Source organism: Ursus arctos, unplaced genomic scaffold (genome assembly GCF_023065955.2).
Source record: "Ursus arctos isolate Adak ecotype North America unplaced genomic scaffold, UrsArc2.0 scaffold_11, whole genome shotgun sequence".
Lineage (NCBI taxonomy): Eukaryota > Metazoa > Chordata > Mammalia > Carnivora > Ursidae > Ursus > Ursus arctos.
Genome location: NW_026622775.1, coordinates 57,845,850 through 57,867,481, shown reverse-complemented (window position 1 = coordinate 57,867,481; position 21,632 = coordinate 57,845,850). Strand labels below are relative to the sequence as shown.

Sequence of the window (21,632 nt, the reverse complement as noted above, 5' to 3'; positions counted from 1 at the left end):
ACTCAAAATGGATGAAATGTGAGACCTGAAACCATACAAATCCTAGAACAGACCCCAAGCAGTTATTTTTCTGACATTGACCATAGCAAGTTTTCCAGATATATCTCCTGAGGCAAGGGAAACAAAAGCAAAAATAAACTATTGGGACTACATCAAAATAAAAAGCTTCTGTACAGCAAAGAAAACAATCAGCAAAACTGAAAGACAACCTACTGAATGGGAGAACATATTTTCAAATGACATAAATGAAAGAGGGCTAGTAACCAAAGTATATAAAAAACATACAGCTCAACACCAAAACAAACAAAAAACAAAAACAAAAACCCCCACAGGGAAAAGCAAAAACAAATAATCCGATTAAAAATGGGCAGAAGACATGAACAGACATTTTTCCAAAAAAGACATGGAGATGACCAACAGACACAAGAAAAGATGCTCAACGTCACTCATCATCAGGGAAATGAAAATTAAAACCCCAAGGAGATATCACTTCACACCTGTCAGAATGACTAAAATCAAAAACAAAAAATAGCAAGTGTTGGCGAGAATGTGGAAGAAAAGGCACCCTCACGCACTGCTGGTGGGAATGCAAACTGGTGAGGCCACTGGGTAAAACAGTGTGGAAGTTCTTAAAAAAATAAAATACAAATACCATATGATCAGTAATTCCACTACTGGGTATTTACCCAAAAACTACAAAAACACTAATTCCAAAGGATATATGCACCCCTATGTTTACTGCAGCATTATTTACAATATTCGAATTATGGAAGAAGCCCAAGTATCCATTGATAGATGAATGGATAAAGAACACAATATGCTATTACTCAGCCATAAAAAAGAATGAAATCTTGCCATTTGCAATGACATGAAGGCAGGGCTAGAGAGTATTGTGCCAAGCAAAATAAGCCAGTCAGAGAAAGACAAATGTCATGTGATTTCACTCATACGTGGAATTTAAGAAACAAAAGATCAAAGGAAAAAAAGAGAGAGAAATCAAAGACACTCAACTATAAAGAACAAATATAAGGTTAGCAAAGCATAGGTGGTGGGGAATGGGTGTAACAGGGGAAGGGAATTAAGAGTAGACTTATTTTGATGAGCACTGAGTAATGTACAGAATTGCTGAATCACCATATTGTATACATGAAACCAATATAACACTGTATGTTAGCTATACCAGATTTAAAATAAGAATTCTTATTGTGAAATAAGCCTAATATCATTTAAAAAACAGCTGACGTGTGGAAAGTAAAATTCTTCCTTACTACTGTATATAAACAAATTTTATGTAACATTTAAACTATGACAATATACTTAGAGCAAAAAAAAAGACTGCAAGTGAAAATATGAAGAAACAACTGTTAGAAAATAAAGTGATAAAATCTCAGAATAGTTAAGATCTTAGTCTTGTATTGAGGTAGTTTATAGTAGAACAGAATTATTGTTCTTCTAATTCTATTTCGTTCTTAAAATTAGCAGTTTCATCAAATTCTGGCTAAATGTAATACATATTTAATTAATTAAAATTAAAATAAGATATTTGAAAGCTCTAAGAATTCATTCCTGTATAACATCTATTATTAGCAATAAATATTTTTAATAAATAGAACATAAATTCATAGGGGCGCCTGGGTGGCTCAGTCGTTAAGCGTCTGCCTTCGGCTCAGGTCATGATCCCGGTGTTCTGAGATCGAGTCCCACATCAGGCTCCCTGCTCGGCGGGAAGCCTGCTTCTCCCTCACCCACTCCCCCTGCTTGTATTCCGTCTCTCGCTGCCCTTCTCTCTGTCAAATAAATAAATAAAATCTTTAAAAAAATACTTTATTAGAACATAAATTCATAAAAAACATTAGTCACTATTCCATAGCAATTCATTGTGCATCCATTACACACTGTGATAAACAATTTATACTGTACTTCACATTTACACAAAAAGGAAAACAGTACACTCTAGATTTCATGTACTGTTTTTGTATACTTACCTACTCTTTTTTTTTTTTTTTAAGATTTTAGTTAATATTTATTTGAGAGAGAGTGAGTTCAAGCAAGAGAGCACAAGCAGGGGAAGCAACAGAGGGAGAGGGAGAAGCAGGCTCCCACTGAGCAGGAGCCCAATGCCAGGCTCAAACCCAGGGCCCTGGGATCATGAACTGAGCTGAAGACAGATGCTTAGCTGACTGAGTCACCCAGGCGCCCCAAACGTACCTACTGTTAATACCGCTCAATACACCCCTAATCAGGCCATAGAGAAAAGGCTTTCATCAAAATCAGTTTTCGACCGCCCTACAGCATTTTATATTGGTTAGAGTGAGCATTTAGGGCAACCTTAAAAGTTGAAAAGTAAACCCTAAATCTGTAACTTCGGGGATGTGTATTGCAATGAGGATAAAGTGACCTGAAACATTTTGCTTTGATGGTGGTAGGACTCAAAAAGCTTGTCTCATGTTTATGTTTGTCTAGAAGTACTCATATGTCAGCCTCAAATATTCACTACCAAATGATGCAGATACCTACTTACCTTATGCTTTAACTTTATGACTCTTTCTTCTGGGCCCATGGTTTAAAAAAAAAAAAAAAAGGCATTCTTATTCACTATTCCTAAGTGATGTTAAGAGTCATGGCTCAAACTCAAATTCTCATATTTACTCAAACTTAATAAATCAGGTAACAAAATGACATTTGCTAAAATGAGAAATGAAAATACTATTCAGTACTTCTCACAAGGTACTCATATGTCCATCAATACTGACAACGGCAACATACACACACACACACACACATAATGTCACACAGGAAAGGAGGGAAAGAAAGGAAAATACTTTGTCATAGATAAGTAATAAGGTAAGTAAGTAAAAATCAGACAAGAAAACAAAAATAAATTAAATTAATTGATTAATAAAAAGAAATTAAATAAACTGATTTATGAAATAAGCATAAATTAAAAGGAATACCCTACCCAACTTAAAGATGGGGTTGCAAAATATAATAAAAACAAGAAGACTCTGACAAACATACATGAACTACTAGTTTACACTTAAAAAGGACAAATATCTGTAGCTAATATTTGATTGCTGTACTTGGATTAAAATATTTTTAAAAATGCATTATTTAAAGAAATTCTCACCAGAATCCACAGATTCCATCAGTAAAATGAAAATAAAAACCTTTCCCACCTAAAAATATCACAAAAAATAGTATTCGTATATATCTACATGGAAGATGCTGACGGGGGCGCCTGGGTGGCTCACTCAGTTGGGTGTCTACCTTCAGCCCAGGTCATGATCCAAGGGTCCTGGGATTGAGTCCCGAGATGGGTTCTCTGCTCAGTGGAGAACCCGCTTCTCCTCCTCCCTCTGCCTGCCTCTCTGCCTACTTTGCTCTCTCTCTGTGTCAAATAAATAAAATCTTAAAAAAAAAAAAAGTAAGAAAGAAAAATACTGATGAATCATTCAAAGTCAATATATTACCACAAGATCACTAACAAAGACAGAATGTGTCTCAAATAAGTAGAAATATATAATTGCAGATACTCACAGAAACAATGTAAAATCATATCAAGTGTTGCAAATAGGAAAAAGACTTTAGTGTTCAAGTCAAACCAGTTGCTTAAAATCGGATGCACACATTTTCTCCTGTTAACAAAACATCCACGGGCATGTTTTGGTTAGGTGATGGTGCCTAGAAAGTTACATCTTAGCATCTAAATATTATGATGCAAGTCAATGTGTAATAGCATGTATTATTTTTGCCCAACTATAAGAACATTTTAAATGGCATTTTGACTACTAGATCCCATTGAACTGATAACATTAAGGAAAACGATGTGATTCTAAAAACTCCCTCTAATATTTCTGCACATCTTTTTTTTTTTTTTTTCTTTAGGTAGGCTCCATGCCCAATGCAGAGACCAATGCAGGGCCTGAACTCACGACCCTGAAATGAAGACCTGAGTGGAGATCAAGAGTCAGATGCTCAACCCACTGAGCCACCCAGGTGCCCCCTCTGCACATCTTTTTAAAGCTGAATATATCTTGGTAACCCTTCTTATATTGAAAATCATTTTAATACACTATTGAGATGAACATAAAAGCAACTGAAATGAAGGAAGGTCAAAGTTAGGTGACCAGTAGATAGAAATGTCAGAATGAGAAGTTCAAAAATCCAAAGTTGACCATCATACTCGTACAAAGAAGAGGAAATATAATTAATGTGCTTGAAGTAATTTAGCATCATGAAGAGCTTCGTGGGACCATCTCATCAAACACAATGCTATGTAATTATCAGAACAGTAAGAGATTTCCCCCAAGACACTGCATTAAATATGCCTCTACCAAATAAACCCTGTCACATCTTTTCTAGCTCTTAGAATTTTTTCCTAATCTCTTTCATAAGTGTTACCCTTGAATTTTCTCCCTTGGTCTCCCTGCTTCCACATCCCCACTAGACAACTGCTAATTAAAATGCACACAGGTAAATCAAGGTAGACTTTTTCAAAAGAAGAGGGGGGCTGTTAAAATGAGGACCTGTGCTAGGCAATCAAGCTAATAGAAGTCTTAAGGTCTGAAGCATTCAAAGTAAAATAAGCCCCTTGAAATATGTCAATCTGTACTTCCAAAATGACTTTTTTAAGTGAAGTGGGCTGCTTGGTGTTCCCTTGTAGGTTGTAATAATTAACTCAACTACAAAATTTTTATAAATCAGTAAAATTTTTAAATAAAGTTTTTCCTAAATTGTCACAGTCATTATTTTAATGTAGATACATCTTGTGCCTAAAGATTTTATACGTGTAAGTTCTACTGCAGATGTTGCTGTAATTAGAGAAAGAACACACTCAATGATTCTATGCTGTTCTTTATCTCACTGGCTTGTTTGAAGGTGACTCTTCTTTTCACTAAAGTTACTGGAGCCATAGCTTCTCCAGCACCTCAGATGTCTACAAGTTTGAGGAAATCTCAGCGTGATTTTCAGTATCAGGATCAGTCAAGTCTTGACGTAACAGCATATTTAGTCAGAGGGAGAGAGAGAGACTGACAGAACAAACACATCCAAATGGAAGCTTAATTCACGAGGATGACAACAGTTTAACTTATTTATATTCACAGCTGTTTGATAATACCTATGTGGCATTTAAGCATACACAATGGGTTGTGCATACTCTTATTTTTGTAGAAATATAGTTCAGCTTGTGTACATTCAATATATAGAAAAACAACTCATACCTATCATTCCTCATTCTTTCAAGAAATATTTACTGAATGCCTAATTTGTGGACAGGCAATGCTACACACTGGCATTAAAACGGGGGAAAAGGACAATTTCTAACTGTATTAGTTTCCTGGGGCTGCTGTAACAAATTACCACAAATTAGGTGGCTTAAAATAACAAAAAATTATTCTTCCACAGTTCTGGAGGCTGGAAATTCCAAATCCAGATGTTGGCAGGGACCTCTGGGGGCTCTATCCTCCTTCATCTCTCCCAGCCGCTTGGCTTATTCTGCATCGCTCCAACCTCTGCCTCCATCTTCACATTGCGTCTCCCTCTTCTCTCTGTGTCTTCTTCCTTTCTGCCCATAGAATCCCCCCTGTGCTTTCTGTCTTTTATAAGGATGCTTGTCGCTGGATTTAGGGCTCAGTAGGATAATCCAGAATGATCTCTGCAGCTCAAGATCCTTAAATTAATTACATCTGTGGGACACCTGGGGGGCTCAGTCGGTTGGGCATCTGCCTTCGGCTCAGGTCATGATCCTGGAGTCCCGGGATCGAGCCCCACATTGGGCTCCCTGCTTGGCCAGAGTCTGCTTCTCTCTCTGATCCTTCTCCCTCTCGTGCTCCCTCTCTCTCACTCTTTCTCTAATAAATAAAACCTTTAAAAAAAATTTATTACATCTACAAGATTCTTTTCCCAAATAAGGTAACATTCACAAGTTCAAGGGATTAGTACATAGACAAACTTTTTGGGAGGGAGGAGATGCATCAGTCTAGTTTAATAAGTTTAGGAATTTACTAATGGAGAATCATCTACCTAACCAGGTAGTTAATCCACAGACTGATAAGTTCCATTATTAAGACAGAAAAAGAAAGTTTTTCTTAGAGAACAGGGAAGGCACCAAACCCAAGCATGAAAGATCAGAGAAAGTTTCCCAGAAATAGCTTGAAGAAAAGTAGAAATTGTTTAGGTAAGATTGAAGATAAAATATATGCAAATTCCTGGAAGAGAAAGAACATGGTATTCTAAGGAATCTAAAAGAAATTCAAAGTGGTTGGAGCCTGGGGAGTCTTGGCAGTAAAGCAGTGAGCAGTTGGGTTCATCAAGGAACGTTTAATACAGTAAAGCCATATTAAAGCATTTGAACTTTAATCCAAAGATGTGGGAGGCTAGTGAATAGACTGATAAATGGCCGTGTCCTGTTCAGTTCCACAGTTTGGATAAACAACTTTCCGCCGTGAGTGTGGACTGGAGGACAAGGCTGGAGGGAAGAGTATCAAGTTGACGGTCTTTTACAGAAATTAAGTGAAGTGTTTACGCTGGTCCCAACAAAGCAGTGGCAAGGGGCATCAAGAGATGTGGATGAGTGCAAAAGAGATGTTTTAGGAAGAACTGCTAATGCTTATCCATCAACCGAATTTGAGACTAAACATTATGAAGGTACTAAACATAATGAACACCCGGAAAGATGATGGTGTACTTCATTTTGGGAAGAGACACAAAGGGAGAGACGCTGCAGGGAATGGAGGAGAAAAACGGATTTCCTTGCAGACATTTAAAGTTTAAAATATGTTTTAGATTTTAGATTGGTATGTGGATCACGTGTTCAGAGGGAAATTTGGATTAGACATAATGATTTGGGAGTCATCAACTTAAATTTGATAGCTGAAACTATGAGGGGCTGGGTGAATTGCCCCTTCCCCCTGCCCCCCTCCAAGAATGCAGACAAGATGTAATTGCAGATACCCCAAAGAAAATAGCATTTTAAGTAAAAGGACAAAGGTAGGTTTCTATAGAGACACTGGTAAATGCGTTTATGCATGCATGATGGTTGGGATGGGCCGTGGCCACAGAAGAATTAAAATAGGAGTTCACACAGCAAAGCCTCAAGTAAAGAATCAATGTACATTTCCCTTTCTCTATTCGGTCTTCTTGCTTGTTTCCCAAAGCTGCCTTTCCAGCCTCTTCCCTCTTGAAGTCTCCCACTCTGCCACCTCTTCTCCTCAGATAAAGAAGACTGTTTCAGGTAAGAGAGTTTAGTTACAGTCTATCAAGTAGTATGACTAATGAGAAGTGCTTTTGGAATTAACTACCAAGAGCTTTCCAGGGACACTGCTGAAAGGAGCTAATACAGATTAGAGGAGCGGGAATCAGCCTGAGGCACAGAATATCAGGAAGTAGATGTATCAGGTTTGGTTGTTAAGAGGAGAGGGACAGGACAGTACTAAAGGGTATGTGACACGGAGTAACTCGGTTTTCACTTTGCTCTTGCTCCCCTCACTCCTCCAATAGTGGGAGAAATCTGAGCAAGTTTAAATATTGATGTGAAGGATGGATCACAGACGAAGAGACCAAAAATAAGTGAAATGAAAAAAAAAAACAACCCACACACACACACAACAGATCAATGTGAAATTCTGAATAAAACATTGTGGTCTACAGTCTGGTCCCCATGTGTCCTAAAGCCAAGGACATTTTTTCACAGTCACAGGAGGTAAACAGAGAACTGAGGAATAAATGTGGGTACATTTTCTGATTTTCTGGTATGAAGTCTTGGCTCTCCCAACATGAAAATACTATGCTGTCAGTGAAGAATGAGGCCAGGCTAGCCACTGAGCATGATCAGAGAGGGGGTAGCAAGGGAGATTTGAGGAGACAAGAGAAGGCTGGAGAAAGCAGCTTTAGCAAATGGGAGAACGTGCTGAGTGGGAAAGCAGAGAGAGATTCTTTGCTAATAGTTTTGGCTTCATTGTGCCCGTTTTTATTTTTAACTTACGCAAGATCGTTTCCCTTGAGGTGCCACAGCTAAGTAATATTTGCCCTCTGATGGCACACTCTGAAATAAGGTGTCAGCTTCCAGTATCACAAACAAAACAATAGCAACATAGATCAACAGTAAAACCTCAAGCTAAAAAAAAATATTTCTCACATCATACACATTTCAATAATTGAAAATCCAGCTAGGTTCAAGAGAACCTTTTTTTTAAATATAATGCAAAAGACTCAAGTTTTTAGAGTTTTGAAGTCTTTCCTCCATTCATAGGACTAGTAATTGATCAAATCAATTCCCAATTGAAATGTTTCTTTAAGGAAAATTTTAAAGGAAAAAGGGAAGGAGAGTGGGCTCTGAGCTGTAAAAAAGGAAGGAAGGGGGGGGCAAAGTGATAAAGTAGTTTGTATTTCTACCCTTTCTTGAATAGTATCCCCTCGGCCTCTCTGATGCTATCTTTCTCTCCATGTTTCATATATTAGAACTCAAGATCTTTGCCTCGGAAGGCTGAGGATCGTGCAGAAAATATAATTTTCTTCAGTTTGTGAAAGAAAAAAATGGAAGTTTCCGTAGAAGTTAAGAGGGGGAAAGACCTGCTACATAGTCGTTGTTAATCTGACACCCTTCTGTTAGGCTACCTAAAAAAAATGGTAAGATTAATTTAGCTAGGGAATGAAAGCATTTTCATCTCCCCTCACCACCTAGTTTTCTACAGCTTTCCATTCCTCTATCTTTCCGGCCAGTTCTTTTCTTCCAAGCACTAGGAATGAGAGGGCACTTCCTTTGTCAAGCTCTCTACTCCAGGCTCAAACAGCATCATTCGAAGCAACCAGAACAATAGCCTTAAAATTCAAGTTATATAAAATAATGAAATAAAAAATTCAACCCTGAAGACATTTTTAGATAATCTTTTTTAGAAGTTCAGACTCAATGACATAATTCATAAGACAGTTTTTATCCCTTGAGGGCAAAATACACATCGAGAAATCTACACCATGTGGAGAGAAAAGCACAAAAAGTATGAGGGGAAAGGTCATCATAACAGCACTGGTGCTGACTACATATGCTGGGAAGAACTAAACTTTCTGTTGAAATCCAGTTTGCGCTGACATGTAGGGCTCTGTGAGTCCTGGGTTCAAGTTACAAAACCTTTTGAACTAATAAGTGCTACATTATTTCCATATAGGCTACTAAAAATAAAATTAATCAATTAATTTAAAAAATAAAGAAAAAGCAGTTAAAGATGCTTCTTGGAACATTTTTTTAAAGCCTTATAAGAATGCAAATTTTGGGGGCACTTGGGTCGCTCAGTCCGTTGAGTGCCCAACTCAGGGTCCTGAGATCCAGCCCCACATTGGTTCCGCACTCAGCAGGGAGTCTGACTGAAGATTCTCTCCCTCTACCCCCAGCCACTTCACTCAAGCGGGTGCCTGTGCTCTCTCTCTCAAATAAATAAATCTTTAAAAAGAAGAATGCAACTTTTTTTATAAACCCTCATGATGGGTCTATGAAAGAAATGGTATATGAGCATACTTCACCTTTTTTATCTAATCCCATTCTCTAGAATCTCACAGATGTTATAATACCTAACACTTTAAAATTGCTTGCTATGGGCAATCCAGTTTTCCAAACATTTTATGAACATTAACCTATTTAACCCACACATTGATTCAACCAAGTAGGCACTGTTTTTTATACCCATCATAGAAATGGCAAATCTAAGACACAGAACAGATAAGCAGCTTGTCCGACGTGACACAGGAAGCAAATAATACAGCTGGAACTGAAACCAGGCAGCATGGCTCCAGTATCCAAGCCCTTAACCACTGTGCATACTTCATTTCATAGCTGAGTTAATACGTAACTCCATGGTCCAGGATATCCAATGTGGTTACATTATATGGTAAATTATAGATAGTCCAATACTTCAGTGTTGGTAGAATAATCACTGTAAGATCCTAACAAATTTTGAATAAAAAGTCTCTTCACGTTTGCAATGCAGGACAGTCATCTTCCGTATACCATGGATCTGCTGTGACTATTTAAGAACAGCTTAACACGGTGTTTGGCACATGGTAAGAAACTATAAATAAATGGTACTTTCATTTTCATTATTAATATACTGCCTTTTATTATTACTTTTGCTTATTGTTTTTATCATAATGATTTTATTACTTTTATTATTCACATATTGTCTTGGGATTCTTGGCAACTTAATCCTACTATCTCCTTATCCCTGTAATTAATATCCCCTCACTCCCCTCGTTCTACTATCTATACATAACCAACTGCTTTTTTCCTTTGCTCTGCATATCTGTTCATTGTCAGCATTTATTTTGACAGGTACACTGCTGTCTTATTGACCAGGTGGCGGCACGGCTTCTTGCCATCCCCATTCAGTGTTATAGTCTTCAATCTTTATTATAGGATTATACATACTATGATAAACATCTAATTACCTATCTATCTAGATATTATAGACATCCGTCTACATTACATTGTTTCACACTTTGCAGAACATTTCACGAATGTTCAATTACCTCTCCAAATTAGTAAGATAATCGCATAGGAAAAATCTCAGACCTCTCTACCAAACTGTAACAAGCACAGGCTCTGTATTTACCTTTCGGATCATAACAACCTTTTCTGCTTCTCTCCTTTTGTTTTTTTTTCATCTACCTTCATCTTCCTTGGGGACTGGCCTTCACGCATCAGGCTTCTTCTGGTTCTCTTGTCTCCTACCAACCAGGACCCCACATTCAGCTGTTTATCTCAATGCCGGCCCCACCAATATTTGTTATCTGTCTTATAAGATATCTTAGTTGTATGTTTAGTCTTACCATTTGACCATTTACAATTTTGTTTATACCTCTACAACTGTGTGTACTTCAATCAAGAGAGTATCAGAGACTAATTACCAAACCCAGTCACTTTTCAAAGAACTTTTTCAAAGTTCTCACTTGCCTTAAACAATGCAGCTGTTAACACTGTTCATCATTTTTTCTTTTTATGAATTCACAGTGCACAGACTCAAATTTCGTCTCTGTGCCTTACTTAACCGTGAACTGAGTTATTCGGAAGAACCTATCTCAACAAACTGTTGGAGGATTCAATCTGTAAGTGCGCAGAAAACACGTAGGGTCACATAAATATCACACAATAGCTGATGTTTTCTCTACTTCTTCTAACCTGTAAATAATTAGAACACGTATTTCTTATGAAACAATTAATCCATCCCTATATTAGGGATGTGTGCATGGCTTTTCTTAATGAGCAGATTGCAAGCTAATTGAAAACAGATTTCTCTCTTAATCACTTATTTGCCGCAGGGTGTAGCACAGCGTTGTATGGTACACATAGCCAATAAACACCTCTATTATCAATAATAAACAAATTAATAGTGATTTTTATATATTTTATTGTATCTTTCCTGGGTTTGTCCAGTATTAAGCTTATTCACTACCTTCAATGACTACTCTAAAAACTGAGAACAAGTAGCCATGTGTTTGTTTAACCTCCCTTAATTGAGTATTTACTATGCATCAGGGCAAAGTACATATATTAATCCAATTAGTTCTCTCTGCTACCCTTTTATGAGATAGTATCTGTGTTAACATAGGAAGACCTGAGGTTCAAGGATGTTAAGTGACTTGCCCAAGAGGATATATTTTGGTAAGTGGTGAGCCCAAAGTCGGAACCTGAAGTGTCCACCCTTCCCTCAGCCTAACCCCAATCCTGTCTAATTCTGATAGGAAAATGCCACTCGACATTGTCCCCCTAAAAGCATGAAGCCCCGTCTAATGGATCCAGAAACCTTACCGTTCTCTCCCTTTGCTAAAGGTCCATGAAACACACAGAAAATCCTACCATTCAGTGCTTGTTTTTTTGTTTCATGAATATCAATTTTACCTCACCAAATCACTATTTAGAAAATTCAGAACAGGCATATGCAATATGCTTTTTCTGTATCCCCGAACTCCACCGAAGGGAATAGTAACTCTGGAAAGCAGCTTCATGATTTTAACAGCTTCTATTCTGCTTTTTAACTTTTTTTCTTCAGAATAATCCAATCTCTCTCATGACCAAGATTTACACAACAAAAGTCATTCTCGGATTCTTGTTTGTAATTAATGTAGAGGGAAAAAAATGCCTATATGTGAGGCATGGGTTTTATTTGTTATGGGAAATGAAAGTGGTAGTATTACTTTTAAAAAAAAAAAAATCTCTTCTATTAAAAGCTTCAATTTTTAAATAACTTTGAATGCAATATAACAAAAAAATTTCAGTCATTTTTTGCAATAAATGATTATATGAAAAATAAAATTAACAACCTGTCCATAAGCATTGGACCAAAAAATTACAAAGAAAAACCCCTTTCATTTTCTAGATTCTATTTATTTATTTATTGAACAGTCCCTCTCTTCCAGATTTAACACGTCAATGACAGTCCTCTACCATATTCACTGTTCTGCTGGGCTCTCTTGACACAGCCTTAGCAAGAGAAACCATCTGTAAATATTTATTAAACAAACACTAATTTCCTTGCTAAAGGCAATGATTACTTATAAATGCTTATACCATAATAACAATCTATATTCATTAACCCTTATTATATGCTGTTCAAGATATTAAGCATTCAGTCCTCACTGTAACACTACAAGAGAAGTATTAGCATCCCCATTTGACTTAAGAGAAAACTAATTTGGGGAAGATCAATGACTTGCTAAATGTCACAAAATGTTCAGAGCTGGATCCAGAATTTGAATCCTGATAATTCGGTTCCAGAGCCTACATCATCACATGCTAAAAGAGAACAAGACAGAATGGAAATTCTGATATTTCTTCTGAAATTAAGCACAACTGGATTCTTTTGCTGAGGAGACATGCCAAAAATAAGGAAAAAGGAAAGCCCCAGTCACTCAAACTTGGGTGGCAGCCCTGACAATGTGGTCATTTTTATTATGATAAAATAGTTCACAATGATTTATAATAAAATTCCCTGTCTCTGGCTTTCTAGACTTCAAGTACTGAAAATAACATTCCATGAGTAATTGAGCAATAAATTTAAAATTAGCTTTCTCAGCCCTCATTGAGACACTACCACTCCTTGCAACAGAGAGCGCATAGCTACCACCACAGCAATGGCACCCACAGCTGCACTGATTCTATTACCAGATAACAAACGAATCACCCTATTTATAATCTGTGCAAGTCTAACAGGCTAAATCCTTGCTATGAGTCTCACGCTTACTAAATAGATGTAAGTACTTCTAGAGACAGATGCATTTTCTTTATCTCTCTACATACGTTCCTAGAGTTATACTGGTAACATTTAAATGATGCTTCAAACTCAGTTGACTAACAGCCTCTTGTGGATTCAAAGCAATGGAAAAAGCATAAAGTTATAAAAGTAAAAAAAAAATGTACAAAATGAAACAGTTGGGTGGATTTATTTTTTCTTTATAAGTGAGAACATGCATGTGGATATATGCATGTGTGTTGCTAAATGAATACGTGAAGAGAGAGTACCGCTAATCCAGTCCACGCTTTTCCCCATTACGCCAGAAGTATAAAAGTTGCAGAAAACATTCATGTGATTTGCCCTTAACCCTAAATATACCTTTATTTTTTCTCCCTCTTTCTGGCCACCTACTTGGAGTTTGGTAGTAACAGACAGCAGCATATCAGTGAGGAACAGTGGTGGTCATCGTGTTCTGGAATGTTTGTGGATGTCCTGTCTCTTCTTTAACCTTTACATAAACCCAGTATATATGTGTGTGTGTATACATTCCTGCCTTGTCTAAATATATATTGTCAGTGGCACAAATGGTTTTTATTTATTTTTTGTTGTCCATTCAAGAATTACAACTACACTTTGAGAGAATTTAGGAATCGTTAGCTTTATGGTGTGACAGATGGAGGTCACGTGGAGAGCGAGTATCTAGTTTATGAGTGTGTCTTTACCTTTACTATCATCCTGAGACCCTCCTATTCCTTGGCACATCTGAACATTTGATTCTATAATGGTACTTTGTCAACACATGTAAATATGAAGGAAAGAGAAGAACACTGTGGTCACGTCAGATGGTTTTAAGAATCGGAAGCACCCAGTGCTCACCCCTTCATCATAAGCAAGCCAAGCAAATGAGAAATGAGTGACTGCTGAGACGAAGCACAACCACGTCGGATGCTATACCCCACTTACACTGTCTAACATCATTTCCTCATTTAATTTGTATCCCCTCCTTTAAGGTTATTCTTGATGTACCCAAGCTGACTTTCATCTGTACAAAAGTGTTACAAGGGGAGACACAGTTGCAAACTTCCTTAAAGGCTATCATGGCTACTCCTGACAAAACTTAAAAAAAAAAAAAAAAAAAAAACCCACGTCAATTCTCTTCTCTATACCACTTAAAGCACCCAAACTTCCTTACCCTTTTCCCTACGAATTCCAGTCTTGACTTGGTTTCCTTTATAGGAAAACAACAACAACAACAACAACAACAACAACAACAACAACTTACAGGAGGCCAATTGATTCAGCACAGCTTATCCAATGGAGCAATGAACGGGAGAAAAACCTATCTAATTTTTTACCAGATTGTGAACAGAAGACTGTGTTTCACACAGTCTCCCAGGAGGCAAGGTGATGAACTAATCATGTTGCGATCTACGAGGTCACAGCAAATAATTAAGACACTTGTTACAGTGGTCTGTGTGGTGCGAACCTGTAGCGAGTCAGAATGGATTTTCCATAAATTCAAGAAAAGGTCCTCTAAAATCCTAATTTAAAGCATACATTTTAGCTAATTAAGAACAGTATGGCTCAAGCGAATGCATCATTTCACATCTAGTATATTGATAATCCTGAGTGCAGGAAGAGAGAAAACCTTATTTTTTTTTCTCCTGTCCTTAGCTCTTCCAATACGTAAGGTGTTTGCTGGAAAAGAAACACAGACACACTCTAGGCTTTAGTGATCAGCATGACAAAGGAAAGCATAAGACCGTCTGCATATACTCAGTACCAATTATCTGACATCTTCACATCATAAAACAGGTTTAAAATGCCGGGGGGGGGGGGGATGTTCTTAGCCAAAAGAAAAAATCCCCCCAAAGTGTGATACTGATTAACATTAGAAGAGTTGGTCAAAGATGCTAAGATAGCTTTCAGGAGAGTTTTTTGTTTCTGTTTTTGTTTTTTTAAATGAAGGTGAAGTCCCACTTCTGCCATGTACAGCCTACACAGGGATCTGACTAAAAACAAAATATTAACACAATACTTTCCATACCCAAGATGTGATCTCAGGACTTTATGTACCTTATGTGACAAGCATAATTAGCCCTCTTTCATCCATAAAAATTCCTAAGTACAAAGAAATAAGAAGGTTCCACAATTTAAAAGTGACATGAGTATCTAGTTTTGGGGTTTTCTTAATGTGGCAAAAAATCCAGGCCAAACATAAGTTTCTAAAATCATTCTGAATACTTGTGAAAATGCCTGATTTAAAACTCTGGAATTTTGATTCTAGTACTCGCATTTCAAAAATGATTCCCAAAAATATTGCAAGATCTTCATATTCTGAATATTCTTGTATTATATCTGCAAGTCATATTATATGCAACTTAGTTGCCAAAACTACAGCTCCTTTTTTTTTTATTAATCTTTTTAACGTATTTAAGAAAACAAAGTGTCGGGGTAGATTTTATTTACCTATTCTTCTATGAATAATTAGGAAGAAAGGTATAATAATGCTGAATGAAGTAGTTTTGCTCTAAAATATTATTTTGTTCTAATTATCATCCTAATGCATTGCTTAATTAAGATCTAAATATATAACTTTAATTTAAATGCAGCTGAAAGCAGAGAAGAACAGCAATTTAAATTTTAAGAGAAAAATTGGAATTATTATCACACAATAATCATACAGTAATCATTCTCAGCTAAATACCATATTCATTACCAATAGATTACTTTGTAATATATGTATACATTTTTAACAGAATAAAGAGAATAATTATATCATCCCAATAACACCAAAAATTAATTCAACTGAAAATAACATGAAAATTATGATTGATAACTTAATAACATATAAACCAAAACTATAAAATATCTTCAAATTTTTCTGAAACATTAAAAATCTCAAAGGTTAAAAATTATTTTAGTAACTGGATTCTAGCTTTGCAGAGCCCAAACAATAAAATACACACTTTAATTATTGCATTATTAAATTTTTTCAATCCTCTTCAGTTGTGTGAGAGAAAAGAAAAAAAAACTTTCAGATGAATAATTTGGGAAGTTTTATTTCACTTTTTTTCTTTTCTGCATCATAAATGGGTAAATACTCAAATATTATGGGAATTGTCATAAATATTATTCTTAATGTGAAATGACAATAAATACAATTAACTTGTAATCGTATAAAAATGAGAAAAAAATGTGCAAAATATCAAACAGCATGAAAATTAACATATAGTTTCCCTCAGTGTTTTCTGTTTACCCTAAATTTGTTTCAGATTATGTAATACATACTGTCTATACTGAATAATAAACTATTAGTGATGTGCTCTGATAAGATACAAATTAGGAGAATTTAAAGAGTGTTAGCCATTCTATGATTTTGAATCTCCATAGATTAAAGTATTTCTCTACAGCCCATTGTAATAATTAAACTATTTAAAATGGTAAAGGTTTTCAAGTCCTGTGACCATCGCCACATCACACTGAGAACCAGAGCTGCTGTTTTACACACAACTGCTGTAAAAATAGACCGCTCATATAGGCACGTGACTTCTTTTGAATAGCTTCAGTACTTGCTGCTGTCAATGCCTCAATCAGCACATTATCCTTACCCTCACGATTTTACAACTTAGTGATAAATATAGTAAAAGATGGCTTTTGAAGAACATTTTAGCAATTAACCATGAGATGGTCTTTTTAGAACAAATTGCTAAATTTAAATAACACATTACCCAATAGTCAAATTACATGCTTCAATTGGAAAACTGTGTGTTTAGCTGACTTACAATGATTTATAGATACATTAGCAAACTATTATATCACAATATTAAGCATGTTTAATTCATCACTGAAAGTCACCTTTTATTTTGTCAAGTGTGTATATATCCATATACATATATAAACACACATATATGAATACACATATATGACTTAACTCTTACTTATCCAATATTTGTATAATGTCAACTACCCTAATTATCTTTTCAATTATATTTAACAGTGGAATAAAACCAATAAAAGCTTATCTTTTCCTGTTTTACAAAGAATTCTATCTTTTAGTAAGTGACAATTCCTACCTTTTTAATTTTATTTTTTTCTGTAAGAAAGCATTAGTTTTAAAACGATTACTTCCATTAAAAACTACTAAAGTATGTGACTGACATTCATTTTATGGCGCATTACTGCCCGTCTTTACTCTTGGTTTCAAAACTGTTACATAGGATTATTAAGCTGGAATGTCACAAGATCTCCATCAGTTACTTACTCAAGGCTGTATGAAACTTTGAGAAATACCTCCTTCTCTTGCCGTGCCATGTCTTTCATAATCATTAATTTATTACCTAATATTAAGTATCATAGGTACTACAAAAGAACCAGAAACAAGGAAACTCTTTTGGAGATTACAATAAGTCAGAGAGCTCATTTGCCATATTTCATTTTTTAATGCCATTGTACAAACAAATTTCCCATTAAGAGGCAAAATCAATAAGAGCCAGCGTGAAAGTTGTAAAGATCTCATTAATAAGATTAATTAGTGTTTTATGTTAGCTATACGACAAATGCTTCAGATGGTTATGGTTAATTGAATTAGCAAAACTCAAGGAAAAATCATTTTGCTTTTGTTAGTTTAACTATTTTGAAATAGAAATTTTACATAATAGTGTATTAACTACCAATGTTAACAAAATCTTGTTTCATATCAAGATTGGGGAAATAAGTGATCTAAATCTGAAAAAAAAGTTTAACATTCAAAGTGCCCATCTTCCCTTTTTTCACTGGACTGACGCAACAGAAGAATATACTTCAAATCAAAGTTATATCCCTATTAGAAACGATGACAGAGATCAACAACTAAATAAAAACATGTCAACATTTTTCCTCAAAATTCCAATCCACCAAAAATCCATAAGCAACTAGTTATCTTTAAAGTGTACAGACTGGTAACCATTACTTCCCAAAATGAAAAAGCAGATTACGTCCATGTATTTCACAACTAAGTACTCACTGTGTAAAGAGAAGATTAAACTTTGGTAAGTATAAGGACAAATATTTAATTACCATTAATATATATTCCTGTTGTCCACAAATGGACTTTTATTAAACACATAATATATGTGGAAGGTACACAGCGTTCATGGGTGATGACCCTTGAAATTAAGAATATTAATACTCTGAGGTGATTCACAGGACTAGTTAAAAAAAAAAAGTGTTACATCAGTATCACAAAGAAAGCTGCATTCTATTGTTAAAAGTTTAATTACAGAAGCTGTCTTATTAATAAACAAGAAATTCAACAATATTACTCCCCATCAACACCTCGTGAAGGATTTTTTGCAGCATTACTCACTAAGCAAGATAGTTATTTCGATCTCTGTTAAGTCATGAGTGAGGCACATACTAACAGATTGCATATACGTGAAAACAAGACATACCACACTGCACAGTGTTTCAGATATGAAGGAAAGCTTTTAGCAACAAACTATTGCCACCAGATTGTGAAACTGAACAGACATCCTTGAGAACTCTGCCTGTAGACCCCACCCCACCACACCACCTTAGCAACAGAAGAGAAAAAACAGAGACTTGAAGTTTCCACAGAGTAAAAAGCTGTTGCTAAGCAAAAATTACAACCAAAAATACAGAAAGCTGTAGCTTGTTTTTTGAGAACTACTTCACAAGTTTAATGATTTAATTGGCCCAGTTCACTCTAATGTAGATACCCAAGCGGGGTGAAAAGCAAAAACAAATCCCCGAGATTGAACTTGTACCAAACCCACTTCCACATCCCACAAATTAGCAGTTACCTTTCATACACCTTAAGTCAAAATCAACCTAAAGACCAACTGAGAGAGACTGTCTCCTCTTCCTCTTGACCTTTCTTATCCTTCTTTTCTAGTTTATTTTATATTTCACCCATGTCAGTGGTTGCGATCTTAAAACAAGGACTCTCTTAAACCCCAAAGTCTCGAGTCTTGTAATATGTGCCCTGCAAATAACTTGGGAGAAAACCAAGGCTACCCCACACTGGCTTCCTTGTGTCCCCGCGAGTTGCATGCCTTACCAATCCTCCTGTGAGCTTTCTCCGGATGCACTTACCTGCTGCTCCCCGGGTTCTGTAGATTTCACCAAGTGCTTCTCCTTGTACAGAGACCAGAGACCAATATTGGGCAGGAAAATTAAAGCCACCATGAATAACAAAGTCATCTGCAGAAATCTCTTCTGTTTCCTCTTCATTGCAAATGATAACAGAGAAGAAAAGTTAAAGGAGATGGCTCCCTGACTGCTTCTTGTGTTTAATGCCAAAGTCCTTTCCTCTCCCCTGCGAAGCACCAGAAACTGAGGAGAAGCTAAAAACTTTTGTTGCGTGCTCAGCACCAATCTGCACGATTCAGAGGGAGTTGGGCATCTGCAGAACAAACGCACAGTTACTTTCCCCCCAGAAAACTATGACGAAGGCATTATCTATTGGCTTAGAAGTAAATGACTTGACTGAGGAAATCATTAAGCCTTTCTTATTAAGCAATGGAGTAAATATGATCATTTGACACATAATCATAAGTTATGAAAGTCTATAGCATGCTAGATACATAAGAACACAGGAGTTGTGGGGTTTTCCCCCCTTACTGGGGGAGGGCTGGGCTGGGCAGGAGCGGGTCAGTAGGGGGAACTGCGTGGGAGGAAGCGGCTCAGCCCAAGCAAGTGTCAGGAAGAAAAGCGTCCGCTTTTGACATTGGAACATCACCTTCCTCCTCTCCCCTGAACGTCTCCTCCTGTGCTTCCCCTGGGATAACCCACCTGAACTCAAGTTCAACTCCCTCTGAAGCCAGCGTGCTGGCGGGCTCCACACGGATCCAGGGACACAGGCACCGAAGCACAACTCCTGTTTGGATGGAGGTCCACAAACTCCTGGAGGCTCACGCGCTGTCTCAACTCTCCTCCGCAGGCAGCGGCTCGCGAGCGGGGAACCTGCTGGAAGGGAGGCTACAGATGTCAGCGGAGTCCAGCCAGGAAGTGGAGGCGCCGCGCCGTTTCGCCTCGCGCAGCCCTCAGAACGTGATCTTCCGCGAAGTAAGCGCTCTGCTCATCAATCTCTTCCCCTTCCCCCGTGACGCTCTCGCGCTCCGCTGTTCATGTTACCATTCTTCTCCCGCAACTGAGCGAACGCAGAGAAACATCACGAGCGCCTAACGGGCGGTGTGTTCCAGCTCCCCTCCCGCGAAGGGGATGGAGGGAGGCGAAGCCGAGTCTGCGCTGGGCTGGGCAGTGGGCGAGGGCGCCGGGGAGGGCGAGCAGCAGGCGAAGCTGCGCCGCGCTAGCTCCCGGCCGCCCGCTCCTCGCTCGCTGCCGCCTGCCTTCCGCCGAGACGCTGCTGGTGCCGACCACGTGCGGGAGCCCGAGCCCGGGAGGGGAGGGCGGGCCGCCTGGAGGGGGTGGGCAATTCCGCCCAGCTTCCAGACCCTATATAAACAAACCCTGATGCGAGGAAGAAGAGGAGGGCGAAGGCGCTGCAGGATGGGGACTTGCAGCTGCCAACCTCCGCGAAGCCTCTCTTTCTCGGCCGGGGCTTTTCGGGGCAACCTCAGACCGGCAGAGATACCAGCTCCCCCACTCATCTCACCCAAAAGGCGCCAGGCCAGAGACTCCGGAGAAAAAGTCGCCGGCGCTCGCGGGTTTACCCCGATTCTTCCATGGTGCCGGCGGGAGCGCAGCGAGCCGGGACGCGGAGGTGGCGGTGGCGGCGGCGGCGGCGGTGGCGGCGGCGGCGGCGGCGGCGCCCGCAGACGGAGACGGAGGCGAACCGAGGCTGGGCTGGTCCCGCCGACGGGGGCTTCCCGGGCACGTGTCCCGCCGCTCAGGCCAGGTACGTGGTGGGGGGGGGGGGGAGGAGGAGGATCCCGAAGCGAGGCAGGGCTGAGGCTCGGGGTTCTCACGCAGCAGCTTCTGGAGCGACTCCCGCGGAGACCCAGGGCAAACACCCGGGGCCCCGTTAAGATTTGGCAGTGCCGCCGCGCTCCTCCCCCGCCCTGCGCGTCCGCACTCCGCGCTCTTTATCACTGCAAGGGCTACCTGTCCCTCCGACCTCGCACACTCCTCCCATGATACCCGGAAAATGTGGGGATCGAGGTAAGTCTCTGGCAGAAGGGACTCCTCCCTCCCCGACATGTAGATGCACCAACGCCCCTGAGCGCACACGCACGAACCTGGGCAGCCTGGCCAAGAGACCTGCGTGCCTGGCAACGTGCATTGGGTATTCTTGGGATCCAGAGCTCCTAACTCCCGAAGGAATGGGGACTTAGATGAGGCGACAGACATGTATGCAGTGCCCCCTTGTATCAGCCCTGTCTAGAACCAAAAAGAAGCGCCATGGCCATCTCTTTGTTACAGGCTAGATGTGATGCCCACCTACTTGGG

The 21,632-nt window shown here is 38.6% G+C and overlaps 1 protein-coding gene across 1 annotated transcript in view; it reads right to left on the bottom strand.

The window, feature by feature from the left end:
- Window positions 1–20,305, bottom strand: part of GALNTL6 (polypeptide N-acetylgalactosaminyltransferase like 6) — a 1,130,868-nt gene extending 1,110,563 nt beyond the window's left edge. Inside the window, exons 1-2 of the mRNA XM_026518852.4 lie at window positions 20,016–20,305; window positions 19,317–19,626 (exon numbers count right to left, since the gene is read on the bottom strand). Of these exons, the coding sequence (XP_026374637.1) occupies window positions 19,317–19,454 (138 nt within the window). The 5' untranslated portion in view covers window positions 19,455–19,626; window positions 20,016–20,305. The remainder of the gene's footprint in view (window positions 1–19,316; window positions 19,627–20,015) is intronic.
- Window positions 20,306–21,632: the final 1,327 nt, after the last annotated feature.